The following is a 14,701-nucleotide window of genomic DNA, read 5'->3' on the forward strand; positions in this document are numbered from 1 at the left end:
TGCTTTACTGGCATCATTAGAGCAGCTGGTAGCAACGACAAACATTTCTCATCACTTAAGTCAAGCTGTATAAATGCTGTTTTAGCTGCAACTGGTAACGCGGTTTTAGCCTCAACAGAGTCTTGTGTTGCCATTGTTGTGGTAGATAATATGTCTGTTTTGGTATATCTGTGCTCAGATTCAAACTGGACTAAGGCAGGTGAGATGAATTTGTTGATATATGTTTCAGATTGAATAGAGTGAGGGAGAGAATCAGAAAATGGAGAAGCTGATTCATGCAAGACTGGAACAAGTTCTGCTTCCAATTGATCCTGAAACTCACTGTCTGAATATATTGATTCAGGAGAATCTGCTCTGTCCTCAGCAAACAGTTCCTCAAGACAGAACTCAGAGTATTCAATATCTGAAGTTACTGATTTTGGTGATGAACATCTACTTCCAGTGAAAGACAAATAACAATCGCAACATTGAGGCATGAAGTGAGGAACTGGAGAGTCAGGAGAGAGGGGCCTGTACTCATCAAATGATGCAACAGACTGTGCAGAGGATGATCTAGACTCTGAAAACAAGAGCTCAAGGAAGGAATGCTCATCTTCTGAAGTTACTGATTCTGGTGACAGGGGTCTGAATTTCAATTCACCAATTTCTATTGCCGATGAGTATTTTTTCACAGGAACTACAAAATCAAGGAAGTTAGCTCTATACTGTGGAATTTGTAACATCCCCGGATCTGGTGATTCCGATCGGTTTTCAGCTACTGATTCTCCATGACTTAAACTAGAGTACTCAAATTCTGATGTTACTGAGGCTGGTGAGGAGGGTCTACTTCTAGACGGATACGTTTTATATTCAGCTAACGGCAAACTAAACTCAGGAAGTGGAGAGTCGGGAGAGAAGGGCCTACAATCAACCAACAACGTATCAGAATTAGGTGAAGGTGGCCTCATGTCAGTTAAGAAATGGTCAAGATATATAAGGATTCCATCACTGTTTGAACCGAATGACTCAGGAGATCTGAGATCTGTACAGATCTGGGATCTGTGCTCAGGAAGGGACGACAACTGGATGAACTCCCATTCCATTTCTGTTTCACTATCTGGACTGCCAGATCCCGGTGATGGTGGTCTATGTTTTGCCAAGCGTCTTTCAGCTACTGTATCTACTTCTGACAATATTGAATTAGGAGAATCAGGTCTTTCCACGGCATACAATTCCTCAAGACAGAGCTCAGAATAGTCTAGGTCTGAAGTAAAAGATTCAGGTGAAAAGGATATATCTATTGAATCACACAGTGAACTTTCCTCAAGCACTGAGGGTGTGTGTTGAGGAGCCGGCGAGTTAGGAGAAAGCTGCCTATACTCATCCAACGAAGTAACAGACTCTGGGGAGGATGCTCTACACTCAGTGAACAACAGATCTGCAGAGCCCATCTCTGATGTCACAGCTGACCACGACAGGTGACCAGGTGACCACGACCTATAGTCTCCTAGGGTCATGATACTATCAGTCTCCTGTAAAGGTGTCTCAGGTGCAGGTGTGTCAGGTACAGGTGTCTCAGGTACAGGTGTGTCATACTCTGGTACTGGGGAGTTCGGGGACAGGGTCCTACTCTCAGTCACCAATTCATACAACTCTGGCGATGGGGACCATATGTCATCAGAAAACACCTCAGAGGACACAGGGGATAGGGAACTCAGAACACTGTCTGAATGGTAAGGAGAGATGGGTCTCCGGATAATATTGGTGTGGGAAGGGGAGAGGGGACTCCGGATGCTATCTGGGTAGCAAGGAGAGAGGGGACTGCGGATGCTATCTGGGTAGTAAGGAGAGAGGGGACTCCGGGTGATATCGGTGTGGGAAGGAGAGAGGGTACCAAGAGCACTATCTGCTATCTCTGAATCACAGGAATCCTTTTTACTCTTGCATATGTCTGAAGGAGAGTATGACGGTTCTCTACTCTCTATAATGTAGGCTTTAACCTCGGATGAAAATCTAGACCCATCCGATCCGGGAGAAAGAGGCCTGCTTTCACGGAATGCCATGGCAGAATCTGGAGACATTACCCTACGCTCGCGGAGAGGGGAGTCAGGGGAAATTGCCCTGTAGGCGCCAACGGACATTACGGACTCAGGGGATGATAGTCTAGCTACAGTTATGAGCCCTTCTTCCATGGGTGAGAGACCCCGTAGAGAGTCAGGTGACAGGGACTCCATTTCTGAATCAGGAGTCAGAGGTCTGTAGTTAGTGAGATGTGAATACAGTGTTGTGTCTTGGCCAGGGGACTGGGGGGTAACTGGCATGAACATGCCGGATGTTTTTGCCCTCACTATGACGTTATCAGGTTCTGGTCGGACAGTGATAAAGCTAGGGTGCCTGTCAGGTGAGTCACGTGTCATCGGAGTGAACTCGCTGGTTGCCGGACTTTCCTTCGGCCGAACAATGCCCTTTTGGACGTTGGTTTGCTCTACCATGCTGTAGTGAGCCATGGCACAACCCTCTCCTGGCTCGTCAATAAACGAAAGCTGTGTCTCCACCTGTGATTGGTTCTTTCTGAGAGCTACCAGCTCCAGGCGTTTCTCTGACTGGTCATCGGACCTGTGGGGATCGGGGACCATCTCAGTGACCTGCAGGACTTCTTCTGAGCCGTACATGGCCCGGTAGAATCGAGCCGTTATCTCTTCTATGTGCTTTTCTGTTCTCTGGTCAGCCTCCTCAGCCACTGTTCTCTGGTCAGCCTCCTCAGCCATGGCCAGACTTGCCGGACCATGGCTACAGTCCTGAGGCGAACAAGCCTGACTACGGTTCTCAGGTGAACACGCGTTGCTACAGTCAGACTCAGCTAAATGACTGTGGTCATAGATTTCTGTGCTGGCCTCTCTGGAGAACCTGGCTTTGGTTTTAGGGTTCAGGGTCCTGTCCAGTGGCATCTCCCTAAACCCAACACAGAGTTCTCTGAAGTCTGTCTCTGCCTGCTCAGACTCTGACAGACTCAGACCAAAGTCACTGATCACTATGGGAGACGATATCCTGAGCTGTTCCGGCGACAGCCAGCGCTCACGCTCAACCTCGCCTCGCCCCGGTGGGGACATTTGGTCAACACCAGCTGGCAGAGGCCCAGTGGCGCCCACTTGAGGGTGGAGCAGACCACTGCTACTTCTGCTGCGCTGGCCCTGAGGCTGGTCTCTGGTTTGGCACTGGGGGCCAAACACCTGAGACGCTAGTCTCCATGTTTCTGCTCCAATCACGTTCAGAGGGGGACTTACTTGCTCGCTGGCGGTGGTGGACTCCCTTGTTACCGTGTCCTCCAAAGTCCACGGGCTCAGCTCCCTGAAACATGAATGACATGAACACTGTTACATTTACATTTTAGCAGACTCCAAAGAGACATACTATATGACTATATAATATAAGCAACAATTATTATAATCATTATAATTATTATATATTATTATTAATATTATTGTTATTATTATGATAATCTGGAGGAGCTATCAGGTATTGACCATATTCAATTCTGATGATCTACTGGAATGACAGATTGATAATGAGTCTCAAACTCTGTAGAATACTCCTCTCTTACTAAAGCCGACAGTTAAATTAAATTATAAAAATATTCTCATCCATCCATGAAGCTGATTGGCTCATTCTCTGACTGACATACGTTGTGATCTCCAGGTCCTCCAATAGCCCATGCATGCTCTCTGAGTGGGTGTGGCCCATAGGCTCCGCCCAGGAAGGAATGTCCAGGAGGGAGGCCACTGATAAGTCTTCCTCTGAGACGGCTGGGGGCGGTCTGGGAGAAGAGTCCACCCTCCTCACCAGTCTGAGGCTGTCTACGTCCTCCTGCACTGAGGACAGGGCTACAGAAACTGGCAGACACAGACAGACAGACAGACAGACAGACAGACAGACAGACAGACAGACAGACAGACAGACAGACAGACAGACAGACAGACAGACAGAGAATGAGAGAGAGAGAGAGAAACACAGAGAGAGAGAGAGAGAGAGAGAGAGAGAGAGAGAGAGAGAGAGACAGACACACAGACTCAGGATCAAAACATGGTCAGATTATATTGTCCTCTACCAACATCACTGGCAGAACCCTCTAAATTAACCCTGACACTAAATACGAATCACACTGTGACATTTGGGGGAAGTCTATAAAAAAATGTATGGGCCAAATAATAAAGACGTAATTTAACGATTAAAAGGACCTTTACATGTGGCAAGAACACAACCAGTCATGATGCTCTCATCTGATCGTCGAACAAATTACTCGTTAGTATCGTGGCAAGGAAACAAATAACTTAGCGGATTTAAAACAGCCCTGATGTTGGAAACAAACATCATTATATTGGAAAACAGCCCTGATGTTGGAAAACAGCCCTGATGTTGGAAAACAGCCCTGATGTTGGAAAACAAACATCATTATGTTGGAAAACAGCCCTGATGTTGGAAAACAGCCCTGATGTTGGAAACAAACATGTTTATATTGTAAAACAGCCCTGATGTTTGAAAAAAACATCATTATGTTGGACAACAGCCCTGATGTTGGAAATCAGCCCTGATGTTGGAAAACAGCCCTGATGTTGGAAAACAGCCCTGATGTTGGAAAACAGCCCTGATGTTGGAAATCAGCCCTGATGTTGGAAACAAACATCATTATGTTGGAAAACAGTCCTGATGTTGGAAAACAGCCCTGATGTTGGAAAACAGCCCTGATGTTGGAAAACAGCCCTGATGTTGGAAACAAACATCATTATGTTGGAAAACAGCCCTGATGTTGGAAAACAGCCCTGATGTTGGAAAACAGCCCTGATGTTGGAAACAAACATCATTATATTGGAAAACAGCCCTGATGTTGGAAAACAGCCCTGATGTTGGAAAACAGCCCTGATGTTGGAAACAAACATCATTATGTTGGAAAACAGTCCTGATGTTGGAAAACAGCCCTGATGTTGGAAAACAGTCCTGATGTTGGAAAACAGCCCTGATGTTGGAAAACAGCCCTGATGTTGGAAAACAGTCCTGATGTTGGAAAACAGTCCTGATGTTGGAAAACAGTCCTGATGTTGGAAAACAGCCCTGATGTTGGAAACAAACATCATTATGTTGGAAAACAGTCCTGATGTTGGAAAACAGCCCTGATGTTGGGAAACAGCCCTGATGTTGGAAACAAACATCATTATGTTGGAAAACAGTCCTGATGTTGGAAAACAGCCCTGATGTTGGAAAACAGTCCTGATGTTGGAAAACAGTCCTGATGTTGGAAAACAGTCCTGATGTTGGAAAACAGTCCTGATGTTGGAAAACAGCCCTGATGTTGGAAAACAGCCCTGATGTTGGAAAACAGTCCTGATGTTGGAAAACAGTCCTGATGTTGGAAAACAGTCCTGATGTTGGAAAACAGCCCTGATGTTGGAAAACAGTCCTGATGTTGGAAAACAGCCCTGATGTTGGAAAACAGTCCTGATGTTGGAAAACAGCCCTGATGTTGGAAAACAGTCCTGATGTTGGAAAACAGTCCTGATGTTGGAAAACAGCCCTGATGTTGGAAAACAGCCCTGATGTTGGAAAACAGTCCTGATGTTGGAAAACAGTCCTGATGTTGGAAAACAGCCCTGATGTTGGAAACAAACATCATTATGTTGGAAAACAGTCCTGATGTTGGAAAACAGCCCTGATGTTGGGAATCAGCCCTGATGTTGGGGAAACAGCCCTGATGTTGGGAAACAGCCCTGATGTTGGAAAACAGCCCTGATGTTGGAAAACAGCCCTGATGTTGGAAAACAGTCCTGATGTTGGAAAACAGTCCTGATGTTGGGAAACAGCCCTGATGTTGGAAAACAGCCCTGATGTTGGGAAACAGCCCTGATGTTGGAAAACAGTTACCATAATACCCATGGCCTGTCCAGAACCAACCCCTAGTCCCAACCGCCCAGAAACAACCCCTAGTCCCTACTGCCCAGAGTCTAGACACTGAGAGGGACTGATGACAGTGACTGACTGATTGACTACCATAATACCCATGGCCTGTCCAGAACCAACCCCTAGTTCCTACTGTCCAGAAAAAACCTAGCTCCTACTGTCCAGAACCAACCCCTAGTCCCTACAATTGTGGAGATCTGAGAGTGATTGATGGGTGGTGACATGGTGTGAGATCCACCTTACCCTCTTGGTGGAATTTTGGTTCTATCGCTTACACCTGTCCAATCCTCTCAGATCTCCACAAGTGTCTAGGGGTAGGGGCTAGGGGTTTCTTCTGGACAGGACCACACAACCCTCCAGGTGTGGGGTGGACCTATAACACGACTTGAGCCATTGGTTGGATATTTCATTCCATTGCTATACACACACAACCGGATTTGCACAGGTGTAAGCTGGACACACCCACAGCACCCTGATCAGACAGGTCTGGGTAGCTGGAGACCTGCTATAAACTGTGAAAGGATATATTTAAATGTGTGCTATTCACACCCTTGTGTCATTACAGCTAGGTAGATGTGCAACCACTGACTAACCATAGCTAGGTGAATATCTCTAGTCTCGCAATAGATACTGTTGATTTGGCTGGACATCATCATTTAATAAGACGGCCAATGGTTAGCTAGGTAGCTAGGATACATCAGACAGCTAACCATTTACAGTAACAGCAGTTCATTCATTAAAAGTCAATGCACACTAAATATAATGCAGAAATCGTACTTGATCATGGCACTGTGGCACGGTACGGTCAGCTATTAATCAATTCATTCATAGATAATAGAACAGTATGGTCAGAAGCGTGAACTCTTACTTTGAAAGGACAGTAAATATTGGCTGTGAACATAATAACCAATGACAAGCATTCCACATTTAACCTGACCCACATGGGAAAATTGAAAAATCAAGATGTTATGTTTTTACTTAATATGCAAAAACAAAAAACAAGTAATTATATTGTATTTCTATTTCGAATCAAAAACAAATAAACAAGTCGTTTTCACGATCCAGGTCTTCTCTATCTCTGTAATGTAACTGGTCCAGAGTCTCCTCTATCTCTGTAATGTAACTGGTCCAGAGTCTCCTCTATCTCTGTAATGTAATGTAACTGGTCCAGGTCTCCTCTATCTCTGTAATGTAATGTAACTGGTCCAGAGTCTCCTCTATCTCTGTAATGTAATGTAACTGGTCCAGAGTCTCCTCTATCTCTGTAATGTAACTGGTCCAGAGTCTCCTCTATCTCTGTAATGTAACTGGTCCAGAGTCTCCTCTATCTCTGTAATGTAATGTAACTGGTCCAGAGACTCCTCTATCTCTGTAATGTAACTGGTCCAGAGTCTCATCTATCTCTGTAATGTAATGTAACTGGTCCAGGTCTCCTCTATTTCTGTAATGTAATGTAACTGGTCCAGAGACTCCTCTATCTCTGTAATGTAACTGGTCCAGAGTCTCATCTATCTCTGTAATGTAATGTAACTGGTCCAGAGTCTCCTCTATCTCTGTAATGTAATGTAACTGGTCCAGAGTCTCATCTATCTCTGTAATGTAATGTAACTGGTCCAGAGTCTCCTCTATCTCTGTAATGTAATGTAACTGGTCCAGAGTCTCCTCTATCTCTGTAAAGTAATGTAATGTAACTGGTCCAGAGTCTCCTCTATCTCTGTAATGTAATGTAACTGGTCCAGAGTCTCCTCTATCTCTGTAATGTAATGTAACTGGTCCAGAGTCTCCTCTATCTCTGTAATGTAATGTAACTGGTCCAGAGTCTCCTCTATCTCTGTAATGTAATGTAACTGGTCCAGAGTCTCCTCTATCTCTGTAATGTAATGTAATGTAACTGGTCCAGAGTCTCCTCTATCTCTGTAATGTAATGTAACTGGTCCAGAGTCTCCTCTATCTCTGTAATGTAACTGGTCCAGAGTCTCCTCTATCTCTGTAATGTAATGTAATGTAACTGGTCTAGAGTCTCCTCTATCTCTGTAATGTAATGTAACTGGTCCAGAGTCTCCTCTATCTCTGTAATGTAATGTAACTGGTCCAGAGTCTCCTCTATCTCTGTAATGTAATGTAATGTAACTGGTCCAGAGTCTCCTCTATCTCTGTAATGTAATGTAACTGGTCCAGAGTCTCCTCTATCTCTGTAATGTAATGTAACTGGTCCAGGTCTCCTCTATCTCTGTAATGTAACTGGTCCAGAGTCTCCTCTATCTCTGTAATGTAATGTAACTGGTCCAGGTCTCCTCTATCTCTGTAATGTAATGTAACTGGTCCAGAGTCTCCTCTATCTCTGTAATGTAATGTAACTGGTCCAGAGACTCCTCTATCTCTGTAATGTAACTGGTCCAGAGTCTCCTCTATCTCTGTAATGTAACTGGTCCAGAGTCTCCTCTATCTCTGTAATGTAACTGGTCCAGAGTCTCCTCTATCTCTGTAATGTAACTGGTCCAGAGTCTCCTCTATCTCTGTAATGTAATATAATGTAACTGGTCCAGAGTCTCCTCTATCTCTGTAATGTAATATAATGTAACTGGTCCAGAGTCTCCTCTATCTCTGTAATGTAACTGGTCCAGAGTCTCCTCTATCTCTGTAATGTAACTGGTCCAGAGTCTCCTCTATCTCTGTAATGTAACTGGTCCAGAGTCTCCTCTATCTCTGTAATGTAACCGGTCCAGAGTCTCCTCTATCTCTGTAATGTAACTGGTCCAGAGTCTCCTCTATCTCTGTAATGTAATGTAACTGGTCCAGAGTCTCCTCTATCTCTGTAATGTAATGTAACTGGTCCAGGTCTCCTCTATCTCTGTAATGTAACTGGTCCAGAGTCTCCTCTATCTCTGTAATGTAACTGGTCCAGAGTCTCCTCTATCTCTGTAATGTAATGTAACTGGTCCAGGTCTCCTCTATCTCTGTAATGTAACTGGTCCAGAGTCTCCTCTATCTCTGTAATGTAACTGGTCCAGAGTCTCCTCTATCTCTGTAATGTAATGTAACTGGTCCAGAGTCTCCTCTATCTCTGTAATGTAATGTAACTGTTCCAGAGTCTCCTCTATCTCTGTAATGTAATGTAACTGGTCCAGAGTCTCCTCTATCTCTGTAATGTAATGTAACTGGTCCAGAGTCTCCTCTATCTCTGTAATGTAATGTAACTGGTCCAGAGTCTCCTCTATCTCTGTAATGTAATGTAACTGGTCCAGAGACTCCTCTATCTCTGTAATGTAATGTAACTGGTCCAGAGTCTCCTCTATCTCTGTAATGTAATGTAACTGGTCCAGAGTCTCCTCTATCTCTGTAATGTAATGTAACTGGTCCAGGTCTCCTCTATCTCTGTAATGTAATGTAACTGGTCCAGAGTCTCCTCTATCTCTGTAATGTAATGTAACTGGTCCAGAGTCTCCTCTATCTCTGTAATGTAATGTAACTGGTCCAGAGTCTCCTCTATCTCTGTAATGTAATGTAACTGGTCCAGAGTCTCCTCTATCTCTGTAATGTAATGTAATGTAACTGTTCCAGAGTCTCCTCTATCTCTGTAATGTAATGTAACTGGTCCAGAGTCTCCTCTATCTCTGTAATGTAACTGGTCCAGAGTCTCCTCTATCTCTGTAATGTAATGTAACTGTTCCAGAGTCTCCTCTATCTCTGTAATGTAATGTAACTGGTCCAGAGTCTCCTCTATCTCTGTAATGTAATGTAATGTAACTGTTCCAGAGTCTCCTCTATCTCTGTAATGTAATGTAACTGGTCCAGAGTCTCCTCTATCTCTGTAATGTAATGTAATGTAACTGGTCCAGTCTCCTCTATCTCTGTAATGTAATGTAACTGGTCCAGAGTCTCCTCTATCTCTGTAAAGTAATGTAATGTAACTGGTCCAGCCTCCTCTATCTCTGTAATGTAATGTAACTGGTCCAGAGTCTCCTCTATCTCTGTAATGTAATGTAACTGGTCCAGAGTCTCCTCTATCTCTGTAATGTAATGTAACTGGTCCAGAGTCTCCTCTATCTCTGTAATGTAATGTAACTGGTCCAGAGTCTCCTCTATCTCTGTAATGTAATGTAACTGTTCCAGAGTCTCCTCTATCTCTGTAATGTAATGTAACTGGTCCAGAGTCTCCTCTATCTCTGTAATTTAACTGGTCCAGAGTCGCCTCTATCTCTGTAATGTAACTGGTCCAGAGTCTCCTCTATCTCTGTAATGTAACTGGTCCAGAGTCTCCTCTATCTCTGTAATGTAATGTAATGTAACTGGTCCAGAGTCTCCTCTATCTCTGTAATGTAATGTAATGTAACTGGTCCAGAGTCTCCTCTATCTCTGTAATGTAATGTAACTGGTCCAAAGTCTTCTCTATCTCTGTAATGTAATGTAACTGGTCCAGAGTCTCCTCTATCTCTGTAATGTAATGTAACTGTTCCAGAGTCTCCTCTATCTCTGTAATGTAACTGGTCCAGAGTCTCCTCTATCTCTGTAATGTAATGTAACTGGTCCAGAGACTCCTCTATCTCTGTAATGTAATGTAACTGGTCCAGAGTCTCCTCTATCTCTGTAATGTAACTGGTCCAGAGTCTCCTCTATCTCTGTAATGTAATGTAATGTAACTGGTCCAGAGTCTCCTCTATCTCTGTAATGTAACTGGTCCAGAGTCTCCTCTATCTCTGTAATGTAATGTAACTGGTCCAGAGTCTCCTCTATCTCTGTAATGTAACTGGTCCAGAGTCTCCTCTATCTCTGTAATGTAATGTAACTGGTCCAGAGTCTCCTCTATCTCTGCAATGTAATGTAACTGGTCCAGAGTCTCCTCTATCTCTGTAATGTAATATAATGTAACTGGTCCAGTACCTTCGCTCTGGTCCAGAGTCTTCTCTATCTCTGTAATGTAATGTAACTGTTCCAGAGTCTCCTCTATCTCTGTAATGTAATGTAACTGGTCCAGAGTCTCCTCTATCTCTGTAATTTAACTGGTCCAGAGTCGCCTCTATCTCTGTAATGTAACTGGTCCAGAGTCTCCTCTATCTCTGTAATGTAACTGGTCCAGAGTCTCCTCTATCTCTGTAATGTAATGTAATGTAACTGGTCCAGAGTCTCCTCTATCTCTGTAATGTAATGTAATGTAACTGGTCCAGAGTCTCCTCTATCTCTGTAATGTAATGTAACTGGTCCAAAGTCTTCTCTATCTCTGTAATGTAATGTAACTGGTCCAGAGTCTCCTCTATCTCTGTAATGTAATGTAACTGTTCCAGAGTCTCCTCTATCTCTGTAATGTAACTGGTCCAGAGTCTCCTCTATCTCTGTAATGTAATGTAACTGGTCCAGAGACTCCTCTATCTCTGTAATGTAATGTAACTGGTCCAGAGTCTCCTCTATCTCTGTAATGTAACTGGTCCAGAGTCTCCTCTATCTCTGTAATGTAATGTAATGTAACTGGTCCAGAGTCTCCTCTATCTCTGTAATGTAACTGGTCCAGAGTCTCCTCTATCTCTGTAATGTAATGTAACTGGTCCAGAGTCTCCTCTATCTCTGTAATGTAACTGGTCCAGAGTCTCCTCTATCTCTGTAATGTAATGTAACTGGTCCAGAGTCTCCTCTATCTCTGCAATGTAATGTAACTGGTCCAGAGTCTCCTCTATCTCTGTAATGTAATATAATGTAACTGGTCCAGTACCTTCGCTCTGGTCCAGAGTCTTCTCTATCTCTGCGTAGGTCCTGGACGTCTGCTCCTGTGTTGACTTGTTCATCTGGGTCTCTATCAGGTGGACGATGTCCATCCGGTTGATCTTGGTCAGCCTCTTGATCAGGCTCTCCTCTGCTGGACAAAAGATAACACATATTAGTAAAGTAACAATCATAATAATAATAATAATAATAAATAATACTTACTTATTTCACTTCTATAGCACTTTTTCATTAAACAAAATAATCTTGCTCTAAACCAACAACAACAACAACAACAAGATACAACAAAAAAGACAATCAATTTAAGAAGACATATTTATCATTCATAAATAGCAAACATTTAAAATAAAAAAAATAAAAAAAGTTTTTGCTTTGTCATTATGGGGTATCGTGTTTAGATTGATGAGAAAACAACTAACATTTTAAATCAATTTTAGAATAAGGCTGTAACATATATTTATCATTCATATATAGATGGATGGATGGTTTCCGTGGTTGAGTCCAGGGCTGAGTGCCAAAATGGCACCCTATTCCCTACATAGTGCTCTACTTTTGTCCAGAGATTGATGGTTTCCGTGGTTGAGTCCAGGGCTGAGTGCCAAAATGGCACCCTATTCCCTAGATAGTGCACTACTTTTGTCCAGAGATGGATGGTTTCCGTGGTTGAGTCCACACTGAGTGCCAAAATGGCACCCTATTCCCTACATAGTGCACTACTTTTGTCCAGAGCAGTGCACTATACAGTATAAGGAATAGGGTGCCATTTTGGACATAACCAAGTGAGGCCCAGTAGAACAGATGGCGTCAGGACAGACATACCGGTGGCGTGTTTTCCCTCTCTCTCAGCCCAGCGCTGCAGCAGGGCGTGACTCTGCTCCTGTAGAGAGTTAGGGTTCTCCATCCTCACTTCCTGGATCTCATCCTCGTTGAACTCCAGCTCTCTCGCCAGCTCTGAGACACACGGGGAGATGACAACACTGAGGTGACGCACTAAACAGTACCCTTATTACAGTACCCTTATTCCCTACATAGTGGGTACCCTTATTACAGTACCCTTATTCCCTACATAGTGGGTACCCTTATTACAGTACCCTTATTCCCTACATAGTGGGTACCCTTATTACAGTACCCTTATTCCCTACATAGTGGACAACATTTGACCAGTGTTCCAACAGCTTTTCACTCCTATTTCATACATACCTTCTACACCAGGTAAACACCACCTGGATAACTTACCTGTCCAGCTGAACCCCAGCAGGTCTGCAACGATAGCCAACGTCTCCTCTTTCCTGTCTGCATCGTCGTGCCAATCCACTACGAACACCACCACGGAGAGAGGTTACACACTGGTCATCACAGCTCAACAGCAGTGCGGTAACAACGCTATGGTTGCGTCCCAAATGGCATCATATTCCCTTTACATTGCACTACTTTAGACCACAGAGCCCATAGGGAATAGGGTGCACTACGTTAGACCATAGGGCCTATAGGGAATAGGGTGCACTACGTTAGACCATAGGGGCTATAGGGAATAGGGTGCACTACGTTAGACCATAGGGGCCATATGGAACAGGATGCATTACTTTAAACCACAGGGCCCATAGGGAATAGGGTGCACTACTTTAGACCACAGGGCCCATAGGGAATAGGGTGCACTACGTTAGACCATAGGGGCTATAGGGAATAGGGTGCACTACGTTAGACCATAGGGGCCATATGGAACAGGGTGCACTACGTTAGACCACAGGGTTCATAGGGAATAGGGTGCACTACTTTAGACCATAACGCCCATAGGGAATAGGGTGCCATTTTGGGCCGCACGCCATAACTTCTCTGAAAATATAGCAGTTTAAAACTCTCCAGATATCATGTTGATCATGGGATGTTTCTAGGTTCTTGGAAGGTACAGATAGATTTCAGTAGGTACTGTAACCGGCCTCTATGTTATAGGCTGTGGAGGTCATGGTGCTGATGATGGGTGAAGTATGAAGCAGGGCTGATGTTCTGATCCATACTGTTGATGACAATACCTGCTCTACTCGGACCACCACGACAGTGTGTTTGTAGTCGATTAGTACTTAAACAATGGAAAAACTGTGTGCATTCCGAACTCAATGTGGTCATTATTAGTATAAGGAGTTTCAGTAATGTAGTAATTAGATGTCCTGAAGTTAATCATGAGTTTTCTCCTAACACATCTAGGTAAGTCAATCTTGAGATTTAATGTACACATACATAGACAATAGACATCTAGACAATCGTCAATAGTCATTTATATGGAAAAGAAACAAAACAACACAAGACAACACAGCACAGGACAAGACAACACAGCACAGGACAAGACAACACAGCACAGGACAAGACAACACAGCACAGGACAAGACAACACAGCACAGGACAAGACAACACAGCACTGGACAAGACAACACAGAACAGGACAAGACGACACAGCACTGGACAAGACAACACAGCACAGGACAAGACAACACAGAACAGGACAAGACAAAACAGAACAGGACAAGACAACACAGCACAGGACAAGACAACACAGCACAGGACAAGACAACACAGCACAGGACAAGACAACACAGCACTGGACAAGACAACACAGCACAGGACAAGACAACACAGCACAGGACAAGACAACACAGCACAGGACAAGACAACACAGCACAGGACAAGACAACACAGCACTGGACAAGACAACACAGCACTGGACAAGACAACACAGAACAGGACAAGACAACACAGAACAGGACAAGACAACACAGCACTGGACAAGACAACACAGCACAGGACAAGACAACACAGCACTGGACAAGACAACACAGAACAGGACAAGACGACACAGAACAGGACAAGACAACACAGCACAGGACAAGACAACACAGCACAGGACAAGACAACACAGCACAGGACAAGACAACACAGAACAGGACAAGACAAAACAGAACAGGACAAGACAACACAGCACGGCACAAAATGACAAAACAAGACACACAACAGAAAAGTGACAAATGATTGGTCTTGAATAAGACAAAGTTAGGTATTCCAAGGA

At 43.9% G+C, this 14,701-nt stretch overlaps 1 protein-coding gene across 1 annotated transcript in view; it reads right to left on the bottom strand.

Annotated features, from left to right (window-relative positions):
• Positions 1 to 1,297: 1,297 nt before the first annotated feature.
• LOC139395229 (ankyrin-2-like) overlaps positions 1,298 to 14,701 on the bottom strand; it is a gene marked incomplete at its 3' end in the record, with an annotated part of 83,482 nt that continues 70,078 nt past the window's right edge. Inside the window, exons 38-42 of the mRNA XM_071142876.1 lie at positions 12,880 to 12,957; positions 12,463 to 12,594; positions 11,633 to 11,773; positions 3,662 to 3,869; positions 1,298 to 3,327 (exon numbers count right to left, since the gene is read on the bottom strand). Coding sequence (XP_070998977.1) covers positions 1,298 to 3,327; positions 3,662 to 3,869; positions 11,633 to 11,773; positions 12,463 to 12,594; positions 12,880 to 12,957 — 2,589 coding nt within the window. The remainder of the gene's footprint in view (positions 3,328 to 3,661; positions 3,870 to 11,632; positions 11,774 to 12,462; positions 12,595 to 12,879; positions 12,958 to 14,701) is intronic.

This window comes from Oncorhynchus clarkii, unplaced genomic scaffold (assembly GCF_045791955.1).
Source record: "Oncorhynchus clarkii lewisi isolate Uvic-CL-2024 unplaced genomic scaffold, UVic_Ocla_1.0 unplaced_contig_1474_pilon_pilon, whole genome shotgun sequence".
NCBI classification, from domain to species: domain Eukaryota; kingdom Metazoa; phylum Chordata; class Actinopteri; order Salmoniformes; family Salmonidae; genus Oncorhynchus; species Oncorhynchus clarkii.